The 24,295-nt window shown below is 50.4% G+C and overlaps 1 protein-coding gene across 1 annotated transcript; it reads right to left on the bottom strand.

Annotated features, from left to right (window-relative positions):
• Window positions 1-11,334: 11,334 nt before the first annotated feature.
• Window positions 11,335-13,446, bottom strand: HMX1 (H6 family homeobox 1). The gene is made up of 2 exons (XM_058193052.1): window positions 12,889-13,446; window positions 11,335-12,296 (listed from the first exon to the last, which is right to left on the bottom strand). Exons 1-2 carry the CDS (start codon window positions 13,223-13,225, stop codon window positions 11,668-11,670), a joined length of 966 nt encoding a protein of 321 aa, XP_058049035.1. The 5' UTR covers window positions 13,226-13,446; the 3' UTR covers window positions 11,335-11,667.
• Between the last annotated feature and the right edge of the window lie 10,849 nt (window positions 13,447-24,295).

The raw sequence follows: 24,295 nt of genomic DNA, 5'->3' as shown, positions 1-24,295 counted from the left end.
AAGTTAATGGGAAGGGGAGGGGAGGGAAAAGGAAAGGAAGAAAAAAAGGAAAGGAAAGGAAAGGAAAGGAAAGGAAAGGGAGAGGGGAAGGAGGAAGGGAAGGGAAGGGAAGGGAAGGAGAAGGAAGGGAGAGGAAGGGAAGGAATGGAAAGGGAAAGAGGGGAAGGAGGAAGGGAAGGGAGAGGAAGGGAAAGGAAGGGAAGGAAAGGAAAGGGAAGGGAAGGGAAGGGAAGGGAAGGAAAGGAAAGGAAAGGAAAGGAGGAAGAGGGAAGGAAAGGAAAGGAAAGGAGGAGAAGGGAAGGGAAGGGAAGGGAAGGGAAGGGAAGGGAAGGAAAGGAAAGGGAAGGGAAGGAAAGGAAAGGAAAGGAAAGGAAAGGAAGTTAATGGGAAGGGAAGGGAAGGAGAGTAGAGAGGAAAAAGAAAAGAAAAGAAAATGTCAGAAATGGCTGAAGGATGTTTTTGCTTCTGTCGGGGAAGAGGAGCGAGGAGTGGAGAGAGAAAAAAAAATAACGAGCAATTACGACCTCGGCTGCACCGACTTGAAAGCGGCTTTTGGGGCGCTCCGTCCTCCTCTCGCCCAGCCTGTCAACAGCAATTTGACAGAGGAGAGTCCTGGGTCTGACCTGCATTTTTTTTCCCTCTCTCTCTCTCTCTTTTCCCGCCCCCCCCCCCGCCCCCCGCTTCCTTTCTTTCCCGGGTAACCTATATTGTGCATCCCGGGAAGCGGCGGCAGGAAGGAACCGTTTTCTTCCTTTCCCCAGCCTCCGTTTTGCAATTGCAAATTCCCGGGGTTTCTCCCTCTGCAAATTTTCCCGGGTCTCTCGCTCCATTTTTATTTTATTTTATTATTTTTATTTTTTTGCATCGGGAGGGAAAGCGCCGTTGGGTCATCTGGACGTCCCTCCAGCCCATCCCCCCCAAACCAAACCCACCCACCCCCAACCCCCCGCAGCTGACGACAACTGTTGTGGTGAATGGACAATTGTTCGGGAAATATAATTGGTTCTGGGTCAGTCCCTCTGAAACGAAGGCTCTGCTGCTCCAGTAAATTGTTTTCTTTTTTTTCCTCCCCCCCCCCAATTAATCTCTAACGACGATTTCTCCTTAAAGCCCTTTGACTCGCAAAGCAGCGACCGGTCAGATGAATAAGAAAAAGCTAGATTGCAAAAGAGGTCTCCAACCATGGTAACTTGAAGCCTGGAGGACTTAAACTCCCAGAATTCCCCAGTTGGCTTTGCTGGAGGACTTAAACTCCCAGAATTCCCCAGTTGGCTTTGCAGGAGGACTTCATCTCCCAGAATTCCCCAGGCAGCTTTGCAGGAGGACTTCAACTCCCAGAATTCCCCAGGCAGCTTTGCAGGAGGACTTCAACTCCCAGAATTCCCCAGTTGGCTTTGCAGGAGGACTTAAATTCCCAGAATTCCCCAGTTGGCTTTGCAGGAGGACTTCATCTCCCAGAATTCCCCAGGCAGCTTTGCAGGAGGACTTCAACTCCCAGAATTCCCCAGTTGGCTTTGCAGGAGGACTTAAATTCCCAGAATTCCCCAGTTGGCTGTGCAGGAGGACTTAAACTCCCAGAATTCCCCAGTTGGCTTTGCAGGAGGACTTCATCCCCCAGAATTCCCCAGGCAGCTTTGCAGGAAGACTTCAACTCCCAGAATTCCCCAGTTGGCTTTGCAGGAGGACTTAAATTCCCAGAATTCCCCAGTTGGCTGTGCAGGAGGACTTCATCTCCCAGAGTACCCCAGCCAGCTTTGCCAGAGGACTTCATCTCCCAGAATTCCCCAGGCAGTTCTGGGAGTTGAAGTCCTCCAGGCTTAAAGTTGCCAAGGTTTGAGACCCCTGGGCTAGATCACCCGAGATCTGACCCTCCTCCCCCATGTTTGCATCTTTCTTACACTACAGGTAGTCCTCAACTTACGACGGCAATCAAGACCCAAATGGCGGTTGTTAAGGAAGACATTTGTGAAGGGGGTTTCGCCCCATTTTACGACGGTCCCCATTGTTAAGTGAATCCCTGCAGCCACTAAGTCAGTCCTGTCCCATCCCATCCCCCCGCCCATTCTTAAGCAAATCCGGCTTCTCCAGTGACTCGGAGGGTCACAAAAGGGGATCGTGTGAAACCCCCCCACCCACTCCCCCCAAATGCTGCGACCCATCGGTCATAAATAGAAGTCAGTTTGCCAAACGCGTGAATTTTGGATCGTGGGTGTGACCCACGGGGGGGGGGGTGCCACAAACAGTCGTTAAGAATGAAACACGGTCGCAAGCCACGTTTTTCGTTTCGACTTCCAACGGACACTAAAGGGACCGTTGCAACTCATAGACTTGCATTTATTTTGAGTGGGTGGGTGCAGGTGGTCTGCGGGAGGCTCAGGAAGGAAGCATTCTGGCTGGCGGTCCAGAGACCCATTTTATTGGGGGTGGGGGAGAGAGAGAGAAGGACTTTCCCACGATCCCCTCCCCCCCTTCTGCCTTCCCTCAGGAGAAATGGCAGAGAAATTTGCCAGAGGGGGAGGGGGCCAACGGCTCAGGAGGGGGGGGGCTTCACATGATTGTTAAAGGTAAAGGTTCCCCTTGCACATATGTGCTAGTTCCTATGTGATGGTGAACCTATGGCAGGCATAGCAGAGGTGACATGCAGCACCCTCTCTGAGGGCCCAATTGAGCTCCGCCGTGCATGCGCGCACACGCCTCCCATCCAGCCAGGGTGTGCAGCCTCCAGCTGTTTTGCTCACTTGGCCCTCCTTGAGCTATTCATCATCGCCATCACATTCTCATTGACGTAGGCAGAGGGATACGGTCAAAATCAAGTGAGGTCCTAATACCACTCTGTAAAGCCTTTGTAAGACCACACCTAGTGATCTGTCCCCTTCCGCAGTCCAGGAGACACGAGCGATGACTTAATTAGCCGGCAACTATCAGCTCTGGCAGCAAACTAGCGAGCGTCTGCCAAGTGTCTCTGTTATCTCTCTTGATGCCAATGAGTCAGCCAGGAAACCAGGAACAAACAGGACTTCAGCTCTAATTCTCCCTCTAAGCAGTTGATTTGCTTGCCACGAAGTGGTAGAGCAGCCCTCGCTGCTTTTATATCCTGTGGGGTGTGGCTCCATGACTCAGCACTTCCTAGGCCTGCCCCACCCCTGCTTCTGTTGTTCCCGCCTCTCCTGCCTACGAAACCTAGGGTCCAGCCAGGCCTGATTGCCATCAGCCGGGTCTGGAGGCGTGGCCTGGGGGGGGAAGAGTCAGGGGACGGAGGCCTCATTATCTCCTCCACCTGGCTTGCCTTTGGCTCCTGGAGCTGAGCCAGGGAAGCCGGTGCTCAGAGGTAAGTCCTGATAGCCCTTCCCCCTCACTTTCCGAGTCACTTTCTGGCAGGGGGCCCAGCTCGGGGGGTGCAGACACAACACCTAGAATGCTGCATCCAGTTTTGGTCACCATACTATAAAAAAGATGTTGAGACTCTAGAAAGAGTGCAGAGAAGAGCAACTAGGATGATGAGGGGACTGGAGGCTAAAACATAGGAAGAACGGTTGCAGGAACTGGGCCTGGCTAGTCTAGTGAAGAGAAGGACCAGGGGAGACAGGAGAGCATCTTCCAGTATTTGAGGGGCTGCCACAGAGAGAAGGGGGGGGTCAAGCTATTTTCCAAGGTACCTGAAGGCCAGACAAGGAATAACGGATGGAAACTGATCAAGGAGAGATTCAACCTGGAAATAAGGAGAAATTTTCTGACAGGGAGAACAATCAACCCATGGAACAGAAGTTGCCTTCAGAAGTTGTGGAAGCTTCATCCCGGGAAGCTTTCAAGAAGAGACTGGGCTGCCCTCTGTCAGAAATGGTGTAGGGTCTCCTGCTTGGGCAGGGGGCTGGACTAGATGACCTCCAAGGTCCCTTCCAACTCTGTTCATCTGTTCTGTTCGTCCCCTTGGTAATCCCATCATCATTTCAGCCCTTGTCTTTAGAAAGGGGGTATCCCTCTTTATCCGTTGCAAATAATTAGGATCCATCCACTTCATTCTAGCCCTGGGGGTCTGCAACCTTAAACACTCAAAGAGCCATTTGGACCCGTTTCCCACAGAAAAGAAAACACTGGGAGCCACAAAAACCGTTCCGGTGGCTGATTATTTCTTGAGCGGCCAAAAAGCTAGCCTATGTAGTTGAATTAAATGTTCTGTTTTCTTCTGAAAATTTTCTTGGATTTATCCATGGTTGGCCTACCGGGGGTTGAAAAGCTCAATAAATCATGTGCCGGTGGGTGTTGCACATTGGCGGTTGTGACACATATTTTGAGTGGCAGGGAGCCGCAGCATAGGGGCTCCAGAGCCACATGCGGCTCCAGAGCCACAGGTTACTGACTCCTGTTCTAGCCCTTGTCTGTCTGTTGCAGGATGATCTGCCTCTTTCTAACACAACTGATTCTATTGCCAGTTGGGCCTGCCATCATTGCTGATGTCATCGAGCTATTGCCAGGTGTTAATTGGCTGGTCCCATTGCAAGAAGAACCGACGGCAGGTAGACCAAGGCAGTCACAGAATGGATCCCACTGTCGTGTCCCACTCCTCCGCTGATGACCGGGTCAGGGAAATCCGAATCAGGCGTGCCTCTGCAGCTCTGCCAAAGTCCTAGCAAAGTCCTCAGGGCAGGCAGGAGACCAGAAAGTGACTTCAGCAAGATATGTTAGACTTTGCCTGACTCAGAGAATGCCAGAAAGCAGGTCCTTTATATAGGCCATGGGGTGTGGCTCCATGACTCAGCACTTATCCAGGCCTGCCCCTCCCTTCCTTCTGACGCCGCCGCCTATCAATTCTTCTGAAGCGAGGGTCACTCCAGTCGGCAGCTGTTGGTAATTGACCTTCCTCAGGCTCACATGCTGTGGGGGAGGGGGGGGGGTCTAGTTGCTCCGTTTGCCTGGGCATGGAGCCAGAGCTGGGGGCTGGAGGTACTTCTTCCTCCTCAGCCTGTCTGGGCATGGAGCCAGGGCTGGGGCCGGGAGGCATACTAGGACATTCCTCGGCGTTCGGAAGCAGATAAGAAGGCCCCGGCTGCAGTGAGAGCGGGCAAGACACAACACCCACTTGATCAAAAGAGACCTAAAACATGATGACCACATCAGCAAGTACAGGTAGTCCTCAACATACAACCGTTCGTTTAGTGACCATTTGAAGGTGCTGAAAAATAGCGACTGATGACCATTTTTCACACTTATGACTGTGATTTACATTCGGAGGCTAGACAGCTGACTCACATTTATGACGGTTGCAGTTTCCCGGGGGGGTGAGGAATGTCACGTGATCCCCTTTTGCGACCTTCCGACCAATGGGAAGCTGGATTCACTTAAGAACTAATTACTAATTTAACGTTACTAAATGAGCGTGACTAATTTAACAAGGACAGTGATTCACTTAACAACCGTAGCAAGAGAGGTCGTAGAATGGGGCAAAAACTCACTTCACCAATGTCTCCACAGTTCGTTTAGCGACCGTTCGAAGTTACAACGGCACTGGGGGGGAAAAAACCGATCACCATTTTTCAGACTTACGACCGATTGTAGCATCTTCATGGTCGCGCAATTTACGTTCAGATGCTGGACAACCAACTCCTACTCGTAACAGTTACAGTGTTCAGGAGTTATTTAGTGACCTTATTTAGCCAAGTCAATGGGGAAACCAGATTCACTTAACAACCGCATCACTAATTTCACAATGGACGCGGTTCACTTAACAAGCATGGCAAGGAAAGTCATTGAACAGGAGAAAATTCACTTCACAGAGTGTTTTTTTTCCACTGAACGACATAAATTTTGGGCTCCATTGAGCTCATAATTTGAGGACTGCCTACCTTACTTACCCATAATTGAGGACTACCTACCCGGACTACTTACCTACCTACCTGGCAATATTAAGCTCAGGGCCAACTTAGTTGGAAAGAAGCAGAGGAAACCAAAGCTGGCTGAGGAATTCTGGGAGTTGAAGTCCACAAGTCTTAACATTGCCAAGGTTGGAGACCAGTGGTGGGATTCAGCCAGTTCGCACCTATTCGGGAGAACCGGTTGTTAACTTTCTAAGCAATTCAGAGAACCAGTTGGAAGAAATCGTTTTGTTTTTTTTCTACTTTACAGGGCTAATCCTGTAAGGAAGGCAAGAAGGAAACATTCTGGTGTTTCTAGCCTCATCTTTATTGCCCTGCTTACAGAAACTGCCTCTCTGGTTAACCCTTATTACATTGTAACAGTAAGATGAAGTGCCCATCAGCGTGAGCGAAATTGAGTTGGCCACCCCCACACGGTCACATGACCACCGAGCAACGCCTACCCAGCTGGTCATTAGGGACCGGACCCGGTTGTTAAATTATTTGCATCCCACCACTGTAGTGGACAGACCATGGCTAAAATGAATTGGATGGATCCCAATTATTTGAAATAATTAAAGACGGACACCACCCACTCCTTTAAGCAATCCCTTCCTGAATCTGGAAGATTATTGTGTTTTGGGGTTTTTTTTAAGGAAAAATATTGGGCTTGGGATCTCCAGGAGAGAGTCTTTATGCCAGCCCCGTAAAGGAAAGAGGGGGGAGAAGGAAGGAAGTGCTGAGCCCCCTCCGTCTGACTCCCCTAACCCCCTCCCTCTTCTTTAGCTGCGGTGGGGGAGGGGAGGGGGGAGAGGAAGGGATGGGGGGTTCGTGGTTACTGGGATTATGATGACGGACTGCTCGGAATCTATCGGCGCCTGACTCCAGGAGTCTCCGGAGCAAGGCGGCGCGGCTTTCCAAGAAGGGGGCCGCCCCTACCCCCACTCTTTTCGCGGCCCGCTAGGGACCAAGGAGCCGCTTCCCGGCTTCGCTCCTTCCACGCCGCAGTTTTAAACGAAATAACGCACTGGGCCTGCCTGCTCGGGATAGGCCAGGTCAGGATCGCCTGGAGGTGCCTTTTCCATCTCCCGCGTTCGATTGCAGGACAGGAGCAAAGGTTTTGGTTTTCCCCACGGTCCACGCAAACCTGAACCGGCCGCCTAAACCCCCGGGCGTGGGGGGTGGGGGAAACGGAGGGATTTGGGGGGAGAGGCAAGAGTGGGGAGGGGGCCGCGGGGTCTCAAGAAACCGTATGCAGGTCGAAGGCTCCCCCTGCGCGGAAAGACGGGGCGGGAGGCAGGGTACAATTGCGTTTGGCTCAAGGCAGCTTTCCGACCCTCGGGGAGGGGGGGGGAAGGGTCGCCTTGGGGTACCTTTAAAAGGGGAGGGGGCTTTAAAACGCCCGGGGCTTCTCAAGGGCAGCAGATTAAGCCCCACATTTGGGGACGAATGGGGGGGGGGGAAATCGCAGACACCCACCCACCCACCCCACCCCGCGCTCGCTCGCTCGCTCCTACTCGCGCGCCCTAAGAAAGGCCGAGCCGAAGCCCACCCACCTCCCGGTTCTCCCCTTCCCCAGGCCGGTAGTCCAGGCGGCGCTCTTTCGTTTCCCCGAAATCTTCCCAAAGCGCCGACGGGTGAATTGGGCGGCTATCTAAATTCTTTTTTTTATATATATATATATATATATAAAGAAAGAAATAACCAAGAAGTGAAGAAGCCAAGAGGGGGGGGGGCGCCGATGGAGCGAAAGATGGAAAGGGAAGAGCGCCGCTCCCACAGGGAAGGTCGAAGCCCCGGACTGCCCGGTTCCGCTTTGTCCGTCTCCCTTTCCCCTCGCCAGCTCAGCTGGTCCTCCCCCGTCTTGGAGCCCCGGACCCCGCGAGGGACCGCCGGCCTATCTCCGAAGGTCACCCGGCAGGGCCCTTGCGCGCCTCCTCCGGATAGGATGGCAGTTCTTTTTAGGCGCCGTGCTTTTCCAGGCTTGGCCGGCCAAGGATTCCCTCCAGTCGGCCGGGCTGCCCTTCGCAGTCTGGGGGAGACCCCTTCGCCGGGCCGGGAAGCCCCCAGATCTGGGCCGAACACGCGCGGGAAAAGCCCAGCCGAGCTCTGCCCGTGGATCGATCCAGCGGCCTTTGAAGCCGGAATGGAAGACGTAACTCGCCGCCGCACGATTCACGGCGGGACAATTTGAACGATTCCATTTTAATGATTGAAAATCGACAAAACATGATTTTAATTGTTGTCATTTGCGTTTCGTTTGGTCCCTGCTATGATTTTTCTTTAAGGTCCACGATTCCACTATAACGAGTCCTCGCCGTACGACCGCGATGGAGCCCAAAATGTTATGTGGCTAAGCGAGACATTTGTTAAGTGAGCTGGGCCCCGTTTTCCTTGCCACAATTGTTCCCTGAATCATTGTCCCTTTCTTAAGTTAGGAACGCGGTTGCTAAGCGAATCCGGAGTTCCCGTTGACTTCGCTTGTCAGATGGTCGTAAAAGGGGACAACAACTGCGGCCGTCATAAATGCGAGTCACAGTTGCGAAGCATCCGAATCTAAATCACATGACCCGGGGGGGGGTCGTGAGCGTGAAAAATGGTGAGAACTCACTTTATGAGTTATCACTCATTTCAGTCTTCGATATTTAGTGTAACTCTTGTCCCGTGGCGAGTTGGCCGAGCGGCTTCTTCAGCGACCCTCGTGGGAACCTGATCCAAAGCGGCGAGACTTGCGCCCAGAACGGAGAGGCTCGCGCGCTTCCCGGCCTGGGGAAAAAGGGCGGTCTTGCGCGAAAACTTTGGTCTCTTCAGCCACCAAAAGCGTTTTTGCAAGCCGATAACCACAGCGTTAGAAGACCCATAAATCATACATATATTTAGACATTCCTTTTACCTAAATATAGGTGTGGGTTGTTGTTTTTTAAAAAAAAAGGTAATTAGGTAATTTCCCACCCCACCCAGAAATTTGGGGTGCAAACAGCGAAAATTGTGGTCAGTTAAATAAATGGCGCAAAGTCTTTGGAAACGGCCGCTCCAATGGATCCCCCTGCGCTTGTGGGGGGTGGGGAGAAGTTCCCCAAGGATGGGAAACGAAGCTTCGTCCCAAAGACCGGCGGCAGGGAGGGCTTCGAAGCCCCTGGGCTGCGTCGGTCCAACTTCATCCTTCGCGGCGCGCAGAGCGATACTGCGACGGGGACTCCGGACACAGAAGCGTCACCGGCCGCTCCTTCTTCTCGTCCGGCTTTGAGCGGATCGGCCTTTTTTGGGAGGTGGGGATGGGCGGTGGGGGGGGTTCCAGGTGGGCAAAAAAGCGGCACTTGCTAGAACCTTTCTTGAAAGTCTAAATCCCGAATTGCAAAGGTGGAGATGCTGGAAGGAATATATTGTATTTTACCGAAGCGCCATAAAATAAGAAGAGGTTTTGGGTTTTCTTTTTAAAAAAAAATACTTGAAGCAGGAGAGCGATCGGGGAAAAAAGGGGAGAAAAGTCACGGCTGGGGGGCTGGGGGGCTGGGGGGGGTTGAGACTTGAGAGTCAGTTTCCCGGCTCTCAAGGCCGGCGGAACTCAGGCGCCAAAGAGATCCAGGCGGCGGGAAGGCTCGGATAGGGACTCCCTCTGGATCGCATCCCCCTCGCAAGCACTTTGGAGCGGAGGAAAAGGTGGGGGAGGGTTAACAGTCCCCAGAGAGAGAGTGAGGAGGGTCTGCCAATAGGATGAGCCCTTCCCCCACCTCACCCCACCCCTTACCCCTTCGGCTGGGCTGCTTTCTCTCGCCCGCCTTGGTATCCAACGGAGCGAAATCCGCGCGCCTTTCCGCGGTATAGGATTCTTCTTCGCAAGGCTGGTGGTGGGGGGCAGCTTCTCTGCTTCCCACCGCCCTCCTGCGAAGCGCCTGCCGAGTTCCTCCCCTCCCCTCCCCTCCCCCCCCCTTCTAAAACCAGGCGCAATTCGCCACTTTCAAGTAGCCTCTAGCGCGGCCGGCTCAGAATTTCGACAAATACGTTTTAGACAAAATCTGCCTCCGAGCGCTAGCAACGATTTTCCATTCCGTTTTTACTGGTGGTCATTCCGTCGTCTAACCGGCGGGGACCAGTTTGTTCCAAATATAAACTGGTTCCTTAAAAAAATAAGGTAAAGGTTCTCCTCGCACATACGTGCTAGTCGTTCCCTACTCTAGGGGGCGGTGCTCATCTCCGTTTCTAAGCCGAAGATCCAGCGCTGTCCGAAGACGTCTCCGTGGTCATGTGGCCGGCATTACTCAACACCAAAGCGCAGGGAACGCTGTTCCCTTCCCACCAAAGATCGTCCCCATTTTTTCTACTTGCATTTTTTACCTGCTTTCGAACTGCTAGGTTGTTAGAAGCTGGGACAAGTCACGGGAGATCACCCCGTTACGGGGCACTAGGGATTTGAACTGCCGACCTTTCGATCGACAAGTTCAGCATCTTAGCCATTGAGCCACCCCGTCCCTTTTTTAAATTTAAAAATTTAAATCAAATTATAAAATGTATAATTTAAAAAATAACCAGCCGTTTTAAAGTATATTTGAGCCCTTCAAAAAGAAAAGAAAAATTAATCGGAGATCTACCATAAATAGTTTCTCCGAATTTGTTCCCTTTCTCACCAGAATATCCAGGATAGATGCCAATGTTCGGATTAATGTCTGGTTTTTTTTAAAAAAACCCATTAGCCCTTAAGAGGCGGAGAAAAAGGAATATTTAAAGGAACGAATTTTAAAGGTGCACAATATTTTCCCTATAATACCGCACCGAAGAATCCAACTGAAGTTTTTTTTTTTACTCTACATCAGTTGGCCGTGATGTAGTTGGCAAGGATTTCTCGATTCAAAATGCTCCACAGAATCTGGGGATGAGGGAAACAAATTTATCTTCGTCGAGAATTAAAATGGAATTAAGCTATAATATGATACAGTATTGGTTTGTTTGTTTTTTTAGGATATTCTAATACAGCATTCAGAACAATTCAGGGTAAACCAAATCCTCATTCGCGTTTTTAAACATACTTTGCATCATAAATTAACAAAACAAAACAAAAAAATATATATGGTACATGCTTTTGTAAATGGAACGCCTTCCCAACCCGAAGCGAAGTGACAAACGCCGATCATTCGTTCAAAATGTACTTTTAAGAGGGGAGTCGTAGAGCAAAATAAGAGACAGCTTTCCTTCCTTGGTCTGGGAAAGAATCGATTCGGCCGTTGTGGGGGGGAAAAAACCTCTTTTGCTAAGTCTTAATTTCGCTTTTGTTAGTTAAAGGCTCGGCAGAGACCGTTCCGCAGGATAAGGCTGGGGGTTTAGTGTCTTCGGAGCGGCGAGAGTTCAAGGCAATTCTAGATTTTGTCCCCCTCACTTCTCAGCTCCGCCAAAACAACCAGGAGGGTGAGATTGGGAGTGGGGTCTCCGGAGAATGAAAAGTAAAGCGCCCCCCCCCCGCTCCTGATGGCACTGAAGCGCAAAAGTCGGGCCTCCCCCGGCGGTTCTTCCCCACGCCGCTCCGGAGTGGGCGCTCCATCACTCAAGGTTTTTAAGAAGAACCTGGGGACCCCCCGTCTGAAATGGTACAGGGGCTCCCGCTTGAGCAGGGGGTGGACTAGAGGACCTCCCCAAGGCCTCTTCAAACTGCTGTTCTTCTGTTGTAGGTATTCCCACCATTGGAGCTCTTTAAGAAGAGACTGGATAGCCACCTGTCTGAAATGGGATAGAGGGTCTCCTGCGTGAGCAGGGGGTTCGACTAGAAGACCTCCGAGGTCCCTCCCGATTCTGCTCTGATCGAATTGAATCGAACGAAAGGGGCGGCTTAAACCAGGCCGCTCACAGGGGCCCGCAAGAACGGGGCCGCCGCCGCCGGGAAGGCGCTCAGCGGATAAGCCACCGGGCCGCCTGCAAGGCCGAGCAGAGGGGGCGGCGGGGGAGGCCCGTGGGGGGAAAGCGGTAAGGCCGCCAAGGCGCTGCCCGCCAGCGAGCTGTCGTGGTACAACACCGGGACGCGGACGATGCGCTGGGTGGCGGAGGGAGGCAGCTGCGCGGCTTCCAGATCGGCGGCCAGCTGGCGCTTCCATTTGTTGCGCCGGTTCTGGAACCAGATCTTGACCTGCGTCTCGGTCAGGCGCAGCGAGGCGGCCAAGCCGGCCCGTTCCGAGCTGCTCAGGTAGCGCTTGACGTCGAAAGTGGACTCCAGTTGGAAGACCTGACTTCGGCTGAAGACGGTGCGCGTTTTCTTCTTGCGCCCGCCAGCCCTAGCCTCGCCCGCCTCGGGCTCCTCCGGACGCCGCTTGATGTCGCCGACTCCCTCACCGGATCCGGGACGCCCCCGGCCTGGCTCTGGGCTCTCTTCGACCGGGTTGGGATCGGGGGTGATCCTTTGCTGGCGACCTGCCTTCTGCTGGGTGGCTCCTTCGCTGATCTCCGGAGAGTCTCTGTCGCTGGCTGGTTGGGGAGTGGGGGGGAAGAGAGGGAAGGGATCAGTCCTCATCGTCGGAAACTACTCCCTCCCGATCCACACCCGCCCTGCGCCCGCCTGTCCGGACTCCGGCCGCAGCCGGACCCTCTGGAAGGCCAAGCTGGAAGGCCGGATCAGCCCCGGCGCTGGTCCTCGCGGTGGGCTCTGTGGCACTGTCCCCCCAAGTAGTTGGGCAGGGGGCAAAGTCAGCCCACCGAGCCTTGGACTAGATCCGGGACCGGGAAACCCGCGGGGCCCCCAGCGCTCCGGTCCCGCGAGCAGCCTGAACAAATGTCCGTCCCGCTTGGATGCTGAAAAGACCTCGCTTTCCTTACCCGCCACTCGCCCACTCCCGCGCCGCGTTTCCAGGGAAGGCCCACGGAATGTAGGCCGCTTCGGGGATCGGGAGAGACAGAGAGAACCGGGGAAGGCGACCGGGGGTCGCCTCTGCTCTTCTGCCCAGCAGCGTCGGAGGGTGTGGGGAAGGGATGGAGTCCAAACCCAGATCCTGCCCGGCCGGCCGGGCCCAGGGGGAGTGGAAGGGGGCCTCCGTGGGTGGGTGGGGGGCGCGGGACTTACTTTCCGGACTGGCGCAGCTCCTAAACGCTTTGCGGGCCCGCCGGTACCATTCCAAGGCACTCTCCCGCAAGGGCGAGCTCAACTCCAGGCGGGGCCCCGGGGTCTGGCAGCAGGCGAGGGAGCAGGGGCGTCCGGGCTGGGCGCGGGGCTCCTGGGTTTCCTCTCGGGCCGGGCCGGGCCCGGCTTCCCCCTCCGCTGCCTCCTCCTCCTCTTCCTCCTCTTCTTCCTCGTCCTCCCGCCGCCGCCGCTTCGTTTGGGCCGCCAGCAGGTTGGCGATGAAAAACGAGGACACCCGAGCCGAGGCGGCCTGGACGTTTCCCGACGCTTGGTCCGGCATCCTGACGCGAGGATGGGCGGGGGGGGGGGCAGCCGCGCAAGGCTGGGCGCTTTCAGGATACGGGCGCCCGGCCGGGAGGAGGACCCGTTCCGGAGGGTCGCATGACCGCCCCACGCCAGCCAGCCGGCCGGCCGGCCCGACTCACTTGGCCCGAGGCAGAAGCCAGGCCGAGATATGGGGCGCGCCGGGGCTGCCGCGCCCTCCCGCGCCCGCTTGGCCGATTTAGGTCAATTGGGCAGCCAGGCACCGGCGGGAGGCGCCACGCCGGGAGGTGGGGGGAGGGGAGGGGGCCGGCCCTCCTCCGCCGCTCTCATTGGTCGAACGGGGTGGGGGGGTGGAAGAGGACAGAGGGCTCTGCCAATCCCACCGCCCACCCTGGGGAGGCGGGGGGGGGAACCATAAAAAGATGCGCCAATCTCGCCACGCCCCTCCAGCTCCCTTTCCTTTGCTCCATTTCCCACCGCGCCCCTCCCCCCAACCCACAGCCCCGGTTCGGCGCGAGGGCTTCTGCGCGCGCGCGAGGTGGCGGCGGGGCGGGGGGGCGACCTCCCTCCCCTCTCGGGGGTCCGCAGCCGGTCGGGAGGATGCGAAGGCGCGGACGCATCGTCCAGAGACCGCAGTGGATCATCTTTCTCGGGCCCGGCGAGGGCGGGTGTCCTTGTGGGAGGGGGAGGGGGTTTCCCGGAGCCCGGCAGGAACTGAGCTCAGCCCGAATCCGGGCCGGCTTCCCCACGGAATAAATATCCCGCTCTCCCCCCACCCCCCGATGGCTTGAGCTCTTGGCCCCTTTCCTTGGAGCCTGGGGCGGCCGGAGGATCTCGCCAATTCCAGAGGGGTCCGCGGGGAGAGAAGCGGCCGAGGCCTGGTAGGTGACCACAGTGGAGACGGCGGCGGACAGCCTCCCTGTCGAAGCCGAAGGGGTCTCCGAGGGGTCTCCAGGCCCCCGTGAAGCCATGTTCCCGGCCCACCTTCCGAAGGCGCCGCGGCTGCCTGGACTTCAGGGAGTTTCGCGATGCTTGAGCCGTCTCCCTCCCTCGGCGTCCCAAGACCCGTCGGGCGGCTTTCAGTAACGAGAGTTGGAAGGGACCTTGGAGGTCATCTAGTCCAACCCCCCTCTCCTGCTAGAACCAGGAGACCTATACGAGGGATTTTTACCTCCGACCTTTCCGATCGACAAGCTCAGCGTCTTAGCCACTGAGCCACCCAGGGAGCCGGCCGCTGGGGAAAGAAAAGCGGCCCCCCCACTCAGCCGTGGGAAGGAGCGGGTAGCCAAGACCCGACGGCCCTGAAGCCCAGCCGCCCTGCCTTCAACCAACCGGAGAAAGCGGGTCCCGGGTTGGGGCTTTTCCAGGAGGGCGTCGTAGAGACCCCAGCCCGACCTCCGCATCCAGGTGAGCCTGAAAAGAGACGGGGTCTTCGTTCGATAGGAAGCGCTTCTCCCACCCTGAAGTGGTAGATGGGCTTTTAAACGAAATGCATTTTCTCCAAAGGTCTCGAGACGAGACAAGAGGAATCTGGCCAGGCGATTTGGTCAAAAAAAAAAGGTTTTTGCGGCGTTTCCCCCCCCCCCCCTGAGCTGCGACCGCCTGGATCGGAGCTGGATCGAGGCCGGATTTTTGAATGGGGCGAAGCGGGGAAGGAAGGGAAGGCGTAGGAGCGCTGGGGGGAAGGGGTGGTAGAAGGATGACAAGGGCCGTAACCAATTCAATCAGAATAGAGCTGGAAAGGGACCTCGGAGGTCTTCTAGCCCAACCCCCTGCTCGAAGCAGGAGACCCTATCCCATTCCAGACTATCCTATTCCAGACAAACGGCTGTCCAGTCTCTTCTTAAATCCCACCAATGATGAAGCACCCACAGCTTCTGGTGGCAAGCCGTTCCACTGGTTAATTGTTCCAATTATCAGGAAGTGTCCCCTTAATTTCTCTCTCCTTCATTAGTTTCCATCCCTTGTTTCTCGTCCTGCCTTTTGGTGTTTTGGAAAATAAATGGACCCCCTCCTCTTTGTGGCAGCCCCTCAAATACTGGAAGATTGCTCTCGTGTCACCCCTTAATCCTTCTTGGGTTTTTTTTCAAGACTAGCCAAACTAAATCCCTCAGCCGTTCTTCATATTATAATTCTTTTTTTTTAATGTCTCCAGGCCCTTAATTTATTTATTTATTTATAATTTAATTTCTATATCGCCCTTCTCCCGAAGGACTCAGGGCGGTTTACAGCCATATTAAAATACAGAGAATAAATAGCAAATTTAAAAAGAATTTAAAAACAAATATTTAGTAGGCCAATCAATTAAAACGGTCTTGGACCGACAAAAAAACCCTTAAAATTACAATTAAAATACACTTAAAATACACTTAGGTTAGTCCCGCTTGATGAAATAATAAAGTCTTCAGTTCCCGTTTGAAGGTCTGGAGGTCGGGGAGTTGGCATAACCCCGGAGGCAACTCATTCCAAAGGGCCGGTGCTGCCACAGAGAAGGCTCTCCCCCTGGGGGCCGCCAATCGACACTGTTTGGTCCACGGCACCCTGAGAAGGCCCACTCTGTGGGAGCGCACAGGTCGTTGCTCTTAATTGCTCTTAGTTGCTCTTTTCTGCACTTTTTTTTTTAATTGATTGACAAGTCTGTCAAAACCCCTTCGGGTTGGCGGAAACCTTCTGAGGTTCTCCTGGAATTATTTCTCTCTAATTCCGTGCGAGTCGCGATGCTGCTGTGATCTCAGGAGTTCTCAGCAGAAAAACACAACTGTTTTTTTTCACCCCTTGACAATTGTTTAATTGCAAGGGGCCCCTTATTCGTTTGTCTCCAGCCGGAAAGTCTTTCCCACCGAGTCCAAGACTGCAGAACCCTCTGATGAGGGGAAGATTCGGGTCCCAAATATGTTTTTTTTTTAAAAATAAAACCGATCAGTTCGGGGAGAAAAAAAAAATAAAGCTAGGAGGCTCCTGACTTCCCCCCCCCCAGATGCAGACTGATGGGGGGGGGGGCTCCTTCGTCCCTTTATGCACGTGAGTATCCCAGGGTGACTGCCGAGAAGAAAAGCAGGATAAACGTGTAAACAGAAATAAATTCAGAGGCGCTCTTCTTGATAAGAAAAAAAAAAGCCTTCATCAACCAGCATTTTATTTTTCCTAAAAATAAATAAATAAATAAAACGGGATGATCCCAAAACGCTGAAGATATTGTGGTGTGTAGAAACAGGGTCTAGAATCTGGAAGAGAAATACATGCGCATGTGTGTGTGCGCACACACACACACACACACAGAGAGAGAGAGAGAGAGAGAGAGACAGAAAGACAGAGACAGAAAGAAAAGAAGGAAGGAAGGGAAAAAAGAGAGAAACAGAGAGAGAGAGCAAAAGAGACACAGAGAAAGAAAGAAAGAGAAACAAAGAAAGGGAGAGAGAAAGAGAAAGAGATAGAGTGTGTGTGAGAGAGAAACAGAAACAGAGAAAGAGAGACAGAGACAGAGAAAGAAGGAAGGAAAGAAAGAGAAAGAAAGAGAGAGGAGAAACAGAGCGAGCGAGCAAAAGAGACAGAGACAGAGAGAAAGAAAGAGAGAGAAAGAGAGAAAGAAAGAGAGACAGAGAGAAAGAAAGAGAGAGAGAGAAAGAAATGATGGTGTAGGGTTTCCTGCCTGGGCAGGGGGTTGGACTAGAAGACCTCCAAGGTCCCTTCCAACTCTGTTATTATGTTATGTTATTAAGAGAGAGAGAAAGAAAAAGACAGAGTAAGAGAGAGAGAAAGAGAAAGAGAAAGAAAGAGAGAGACAGAGAAAGAAAGAAAGGAAAAAAGGGAAAGAGAGAGAGATACACACAGAGAAAGACTATCCCATTTCTTTTAATTGCTTCTTGGTGCTCTTTTCTTTCGCTTTCGGAGCTAAAGCGCCGCGCTCACATTTTGCCGGGAACGAAGTTCGTTTGCAAAAACGACAAGGCAAGGACACCCCATCCACCAAACGAAAGGCGTTGCGTTTTGCCCCGGTGACAAAACACTTCCGGTTGGCTTTCTGTGCAATGGCAAGAAAAAGATCTCACAGAAAACCAAAGTGTGGAATATTTTTTAAAAGCTCTTAAAATGAGCATCGCTTTCAAAAAATAGAAGCGGCCGCGAGGAGAGACGCGGAAGGTGGGCGAAGACGATCAAAACGCTGCGTCTCCTTTTGCGATATTTTCAATAGCCCAGTTTTTCTATCCGTCCCTCCCATCCCTCCATCCCTCCATCTAATCTGCAGCGGATCTTTTTCCCTCCGCTTATTTTCATCTGATGGGCCACTGAGAGAGAAAAATAAATGAAAAATACTGCATACAGTTTAAGGAAGCAAACAATTGCTTATTAAAAGAGCCCGCGAACTGGTTTTTTTTTTTTTAATTTTATGCAAAATTCACCGACTGAATTTCAGATACTTTCCATTTTGTAAAATGTTGTTCCAGCCCTGTGATATTTGTAAATGACTACCATTACATAGAAGTAATGGCTTAAAACCTACTTATTCATCTGCGCTGGACTGGGTTAGTGTTTTAATGGGTTTTAATGGGTTTTAGTTCTAAATTTTAATTCTGGCCAATTTTAATAAGTTTTTTAATTGTATTTTAATTTGTATTTATAGTATTGTATTTTTACTTGGCTGTGAACCGCCCTGAGTCCTTCGGGAGAAGGGCGGTATACAAATTTAAATAATAAATAAATAAATAAATAAAGTGTAGTAAGTAAAATATTAATAATAGCTGGATGTGATCAAATAATATAAGAGCCACTATTAAATATTGCAAATGAATATTGGCAAAAGATTGGACTTCGGTCAAATTGTACACATTAATTATCTGTTAACAATGACTTATGTGGTAACAACTATCCTACTTGGCATAGAATGCAACATTATCGGTTGACAAAAAAGAGATTTTCTTTTTTCCTTTCCTTTCTGTTTTCTTTCAGGTTCAGGAGAGGAAATCGAACAATAGGATGAACAAGCTACGGAATTATAATCCACATTTGAAAGCAATATTTTTCTGCCTCTTGGTGAGCAGGGAGCCGTTTAGTAAAAGAACAAGTGAAACCCCTAAAATAAAAAATTGTGATTCTTTTATTGTGAAATTGTTCATTTGGGCATCGCGGAGAATCTTCTGCGTGCCTGCGTTATCATTTGGGGGGGGGGGCGTGGAGGAGGGAAATACATCTAATTAAATTAGCTCGGATTAAAAGTGGAAAGAGAGAGAGAGAGAGGAAGGAAGGAAGGAAGGAAGGAAGGAAGGAAGGAAGGAAGGAAGGAAGGGAAAAAAAATGAACGGGCAGTTTATGTATGTACAATAGCGCCATCTAGAGGAGAACGTTAGTATCTTTTTGTTTAGTTTATATAATATAAAATATTAAAAAATACGAAAGAAAATAGCCGGAAAGGAAGGGAGGGGAAGGAGAAGGGGAAAGTATAAGGCGAAGGGGAAAAAAGAAAGAAAAGCCATTGACTCCTGACTCCCTTTGGTGCAGTAGAATAAGATCATAGCATCAAACCTCAATTTTTTTTATTTTTACATAATAATACAAGCTAGTCATTTCTGTAACAACAAACCTATAAAAAACAGAGGAGCAGCTGGCTGACCAGAGACAGGCGAGGCCCAAGTGGCAGCTGGGAAGCCCAGAGGCTTTGGGTGGAGGGGCCAAACAGCTGCAGCTGGTCAGTGGAGATGGGAAGGGAAGGGAATATATATAGAATGGAGTAGGGTAGGGTAGGGTAGGGTAGGGTAGGGTAGGGTAGGGTAGGGTAGAATAGAATAGAATAGAATAGAATAGAATAGAATAGAATAGAATAGAATAGAATAGAATAGAATAGAATAACATAAAATGGTTGGAAGGGACCTTCTAGGTCATCTAGTCCAACCCCCTGCTCAGACAGGAAACTCCATACTCTTTCAGATAAAAGAAAACCTACCTCCTCCTCCTCCTCCAGATCTGAGAGCAGAGGAGGGCTGAGAGGAGGCAGGCACAAAGGCAGGCAGGCAGCCAGGCTACTCGCGAGGTGGCAGCCTCGGCCTTCTTGATAAACTGCACCGGGGAAGGAGTTATTTAACTCAGCAGTGTGTGTGTGTGTGGATTTTGCAGCAACCTTCCTCTGGAGTGGGAAGGGAATGGGGATTTTACAGTATCCTTCCCCTGCCACGCCCACCAAGCCACGCCCACAGAACCGGTAGTAAAAAAAAAATGAATCCCACCACTGCTGTGTGTATGTGTGTGTGTGTGTGTGAGAGAGAGAGAGAGAGAAATGATCCTGGGAGAAGAGCATCTCTGTTTCCTTGCGGTGAAAAAAAAAATGGATGAAAAAAATTAAATTTATTATTTGAAATAATTAAATTGCATTGTTGGATTGTCCCGCAGCAAAGTGTTCCACGTTGAGTTGGCCATGTTGGGTTGGCCACGTTGAGTTGGCCATGTTGGGTTGGCCACGTTGAGTTGGCCATGTTGGGTTGGCCATATTGAGTCGGCCAGGTTGAGTTGGCGATAGTGAGTTGTCCCGTTCCGGCCTCAGACGCTACAGTGCAAGGGTCTCAAGATCCACCTCTTCAAATTGACCGGGGGCTGGGGGAGCAAAGTGGGGGGGCAGAGAACCAGAGCAGGGGGGCGCCCTTTCCCACGCTCCCAAGGGAGTCGCTCCGATGAGAGAGCCAAGCGATTTTCGCCCACTGTCGTCACCTTGAATAAACGGAGGATGCAACTTGGGCTGAAGCAATAGAGGAGCCCCAAACCTTCAGGGGTCGTCCCCCCCCCAAAACAACCCTGGCATTTCCTTCCGAATTAACTGCTTCCCTCAATTACATCCTTTCCTGAGAAGGTTGGAAGAAACAGTGGCGATTAAGCAGAGTCCGTCGCGATCGACTTCCTGCACAAAGCCTCCATTTGCTTAACCTCTTCTTCTGCAGCTTGACCTTGTCAGAAATGTTCAAATAAAGGCCGAAGTGAGGGGGGGAAGCCGAGGCGGAACTTCTGAGCCATCCGGCTAAAATCACTTCGCCCCCTTTAGTTTGGTAATGCATCGCTAATTATATTTATATAATGACCGATACATTTTTCTTTAATAAACATGGAAAAAACTCAATAGCTAGATGAAGTTGTCTGAGTACAATTAGTTTTGAACAACTAGGTGGCTCAGTGGCTAAGACACTGAGCTTGTGGATCAGAAAGGTTGGCAGTTCGGCGGTTCAAATCCCTAGTACAGGACTCCTGCGTCAGCAGGGGGTTGGACTAGATGACCTCGAAGGTCCCTCTGTTACTGTTCAATTAAAATAAGCAGAATGGAAATCGCAATATACATACCCGTGTTTCCCCGAAAATAAGACCCTGTCTTATTTTATTTTTTTTGAACCCTGAAATAAGCGCTTGGCCTTATTGCCATGTGCTCAAAAGCCCGAGTGGGCTTATTATGGGGGAAACAAGGTATCATAATAATAATAATAATCTATCACCGTAATAGTGGCATTATAAGGGACATGGTGGCTTAGCAGCTAAAGAGGCTGTGTTTGTCAATGGAAAGGTCGGCAGTTCAGCGGTTCGAATCCCTAGTGCTGCCGTGAAACAGGGTGAGCTCCCGTGACTTGTCCCAGCTTCTGCCAACCTAGCAGTTCGAAAGCACATAAAAAATGCAAGTAGAAAAATAGGGACCACCTTTGGTGGGAAGATTAATAGAATAGAATAGAATAGAATAGAATAGAATAGAATAGAATAGAATAGAATAGAATAGAATAGAATTTTATTGGCCAAGTGTGATTGGACACACAAGGAATTTGTCTTGGAGCATATGCTCTCAGTGTACATAAAAGAAAAGATACGTTCATCAAGGTACAACATTTACAACACAATTGATGGTCAATATATCAATATAAATCATAAGAATTGCCAGCAACAAGTTATAGTCATACAGTCATAAATGGAAAGAGATTGGCGATGGGAACTATGAGAGGATTAATAGTAGTGCAGATTCAGTAAATAGTTTGACAGTGTTGATGGAATTATTTGTTTAGCAGAGTGATGGCCTTCGGGAAAAAACTGTTCTTGTGTCTAGTTGTTCTGGTGTGCAGGGCTCTATAGCATCGTTTTGAGGGTAGGAGTTGAAACAGTTTATATCCAGGATGCGAGGGGTCTGTAAATATTTTCACGGCCCTCTTCTTGATTCGTGCAGTATACAGGTCCTCAATGGAAGGCAGGTTGGTAGCAATTATTTTTTCTGCAGTTCTAATTATCCTCTGAAGTCTGTGTTTTTCTTGTTGGGTTGCAGAACCGAACCAGACAGTTATAGAGGTGCAAATGACAGACTCAATAATTCCTCTGTAGAATTGGATCAGCAGCTCCTTGGGCAGTTTGAGCTTTCTGAGTTGGCTGAGTTGAGCTTAACAGTGTTCTGTGCACCTTTGGCATTGAGTCATGCTGGCCACATGACCACGGAGACGTCTTCGGACAGCGCTGGCTCTTTGGCTTTGAAACGGAGATGAGCACCGCCCCCTAGAGTCGGGAACGACTAGCAACGTATGTGCGAGGGGAACCTTTACCTTTTAATAGTGGCATTAGCTTTCCCATACTAGAAAAGCTAGCATAACTTATATAACTGATCGTTCTCTTAATCTTTTTAGTTTCTAACCTCTGTTTCTGTCAGTTGGCCATTGGCAAAATTAACTCCCACCTTAAAAAGTGTTCCGTTTCGTATTTTAAGAGATGGGATCAATTTTACCATTGGTTAGAAAAAAAGATATAGCTAAGCAATTGATAGTTATGTAAGAAAATGGTATAATTAGAATATTGTACTTGTGAAAAAATTGTAATAGATTAAATTGAAATGAAGAAAGAAGAAACAACAAAAAGATGGAGCCATGAAGAAAACACTGAGATGTCACACAAGAAATGACTGAGTTATTAAATGTTTGTTTATAAAATAAAAAATGTTTGTGAAAAAAGTATTCCATTTCTTCCTTCTCTTTTATTTTTAGTGTTAATCTGTCCATCTCTGCGCATTCTAATGTCTTTTTTAAAAAAATAACACGTTCAGAATAACAGAATAACAGAGTGGGAAGGGACCTCGGAGGTCTTCTAGTCCAACCCCCTGCTTAGGCAGGAAACCCTACACCACTTCATCTGAAGGGATTGCTTCAGTTTTCCACTGTTGTGTGAAACCCATTCTTGCTGCTGTTGACACATGTAAAACTGAGGCCTTGAAGTAAACAACGAGGCTAGTGTGCCCCTGGCTTTTTGGGGCACCCTGGGGGGCCTTTGTGCCCTGGGCAGAATCTCGGTGGGGCAGAGTCGGGGGGTCCAGAGAGGACACGGGACACCCCTCGGCTCGAGAAGGGGTACCCTGGGGCCGTGAGGCTGAATTTTCCTACGTTCTTCAGCACCTCAGCACCTCCCAAGCACTGCCCCACCCACCTTCCTTAATAGCCCACAGAAGATGTCAGAGATAAAGAGATAGATAGCTCTATTCATAGGCCAAAAAATTCCCTGCAGAATGGGATTAGCCCTCACTCGGGGTGTTAATTTGTTAATTTGTCTCTTTAGCTCGGGGGGCATTTTGTAGCCCAAATATGGCCACCTGCTCTCTGGGGAGCTTCTTCTTCTTCTTCTTCTTCTTCTTCTTCTTCTTCTTCTTCTTCTTCTTCTTCTTCTTCTTCTTCTTCTTCTTCTTCTTCTTATTATTATTATTATTATTATTATTATTATTATTATTATTATTATTAAACGACCTCTCTGCTAAAGGATTTTTCATTTTATGAGCAAGAGTAACTTGGCTGCTGATAGTTATCCTTGTATTTTAACTTATTTTAATCCCTCAATGAGCTCTGGCCACCTGCCTGATTTGTAACTCCGGGTTGCAGGTGTTGTTCAGACAGAATGGTTTAGGTTTCTTTGGCAAGCGAAAGAAGCTTTTTTTGTATTTTTTGTACCTCGAATTACAACCGTTCGTTTAGTGACCGTTCAGTTACAAGGGCACTGAAAAAAAAAGTGACTTATGACCGTTTTTCACACTTATGACCGTGGCAGCATCCCCACGGTCATGAGACGAGGGGCGAGGCGAAGTGCCCCTCGACGTAAGTGACATCGAGTTGGCCACGCCCACCCAGCCACGCCCACCATGGCCACGCCCACCATGGCCACACCCACCCAACCAGTCATTAGGGCAGAGAACCGGTTGTTAAATACATTTGCAGCCCACCACTGCAAGCAGTCCTTGATTAACGACCAGAGCCGAGCCGAGAATTTAGGTGCCTAGCTGAGACATTTGTTCAGGGAATTTGGCCCCGTTTTTCATGACTTGTCTTGCCGCAGTTGTTCACGGAATGGCCGCGGTTGTTAAATGAGTCGCGCGGTTGCCACGTGAATCTTTGATTGTCAGAAGGGTCGTAAAAGGTCATCACGCTCAGCGACTGGCTCCTATTTATGACCGTCGCTGTGTCCCAAGGTCGCACGATCCCCTTTTATAGAATTTATTGGCCAAGTGTGATTGGACACACAAGGAATTTGTCTTGGTGCAGATGCTCTCAGTGTACATAAAAGAAAAGATACGTTCATCAAGGTACAACATTTACAACACAATTGATGATCAATATATCAATATAAATCATAAGGATTGCCAGCAACAAGTTATAGTCATACAGTCATAAGTGGAAAGAGATTGGTGATGGGAACGATGAGAAGATTAATAGTAGTGCAGATTCAGTAAATAGTCTGACAGTGTTGAGGGAATTAATTGTTTAGCAGAGTGATGGCCTTCGGGAAAAAACTGTCCTTGTGTCTAGTTGTTCTGGTGTGCAGTGCTCTATAGCGTCGTTTTGAGGGTAGGAGTTGAAACAGTTTATGTCCAGGATGCGAGGGATCTGCAAATATTTTCACGGCCCTCTTCTTGATTCGTGCAGTATACAGGTCCTCAATGGAAGGCAGGTTGGTAGCAATTATTTTTTCTGCAGTTCTAATTATCCTCTGAAGTCTGTGTTTTTCTTGTTGGGTTGCAGAACCGAACCAGACAGTTATAGGGGTGCAAATGACAGACTCAATCATTCCTCTGTAGAACTGAATCAGCAGCTCCTTGGGCACTTTGAGC

This window comes from Ahaetulla prasina, chromosome 8 (genome assembly GCF_028640845.1).
Source record: "Ahaetulla prasina isolate Xishuangbanna chromosome 8, ASM2864084v1, whole genome shotgun sequence".
Lineage (NCBI taxonomy): Eukaryota > Metazoa > Chordata > Lepidosauria > Squamata > Colubridae > Ahaetulla > Ahaetulla prasina.
This window is presented reverse-complemented; position numbering and strand designations above follow the sequence as displayed.

Bases quoted from the DNA above. Each gene is read 5' to 3' on its own strand.
- HMX1 (XM_058193052.1), bottom strand. From the start codon at position 13,225: ATGCCGGACCAAGCGTCGGGAAACGTCCAGGCCGCCTCGGCTCGGGTG. The intron at 12,297-12,888 runs GTAAGTCCCGCG...CTCCCCAACCAG, and splicing joins GAGCTGCGCCAGTCCGGAAA to CCAGCGACAGAGACTCTCCG.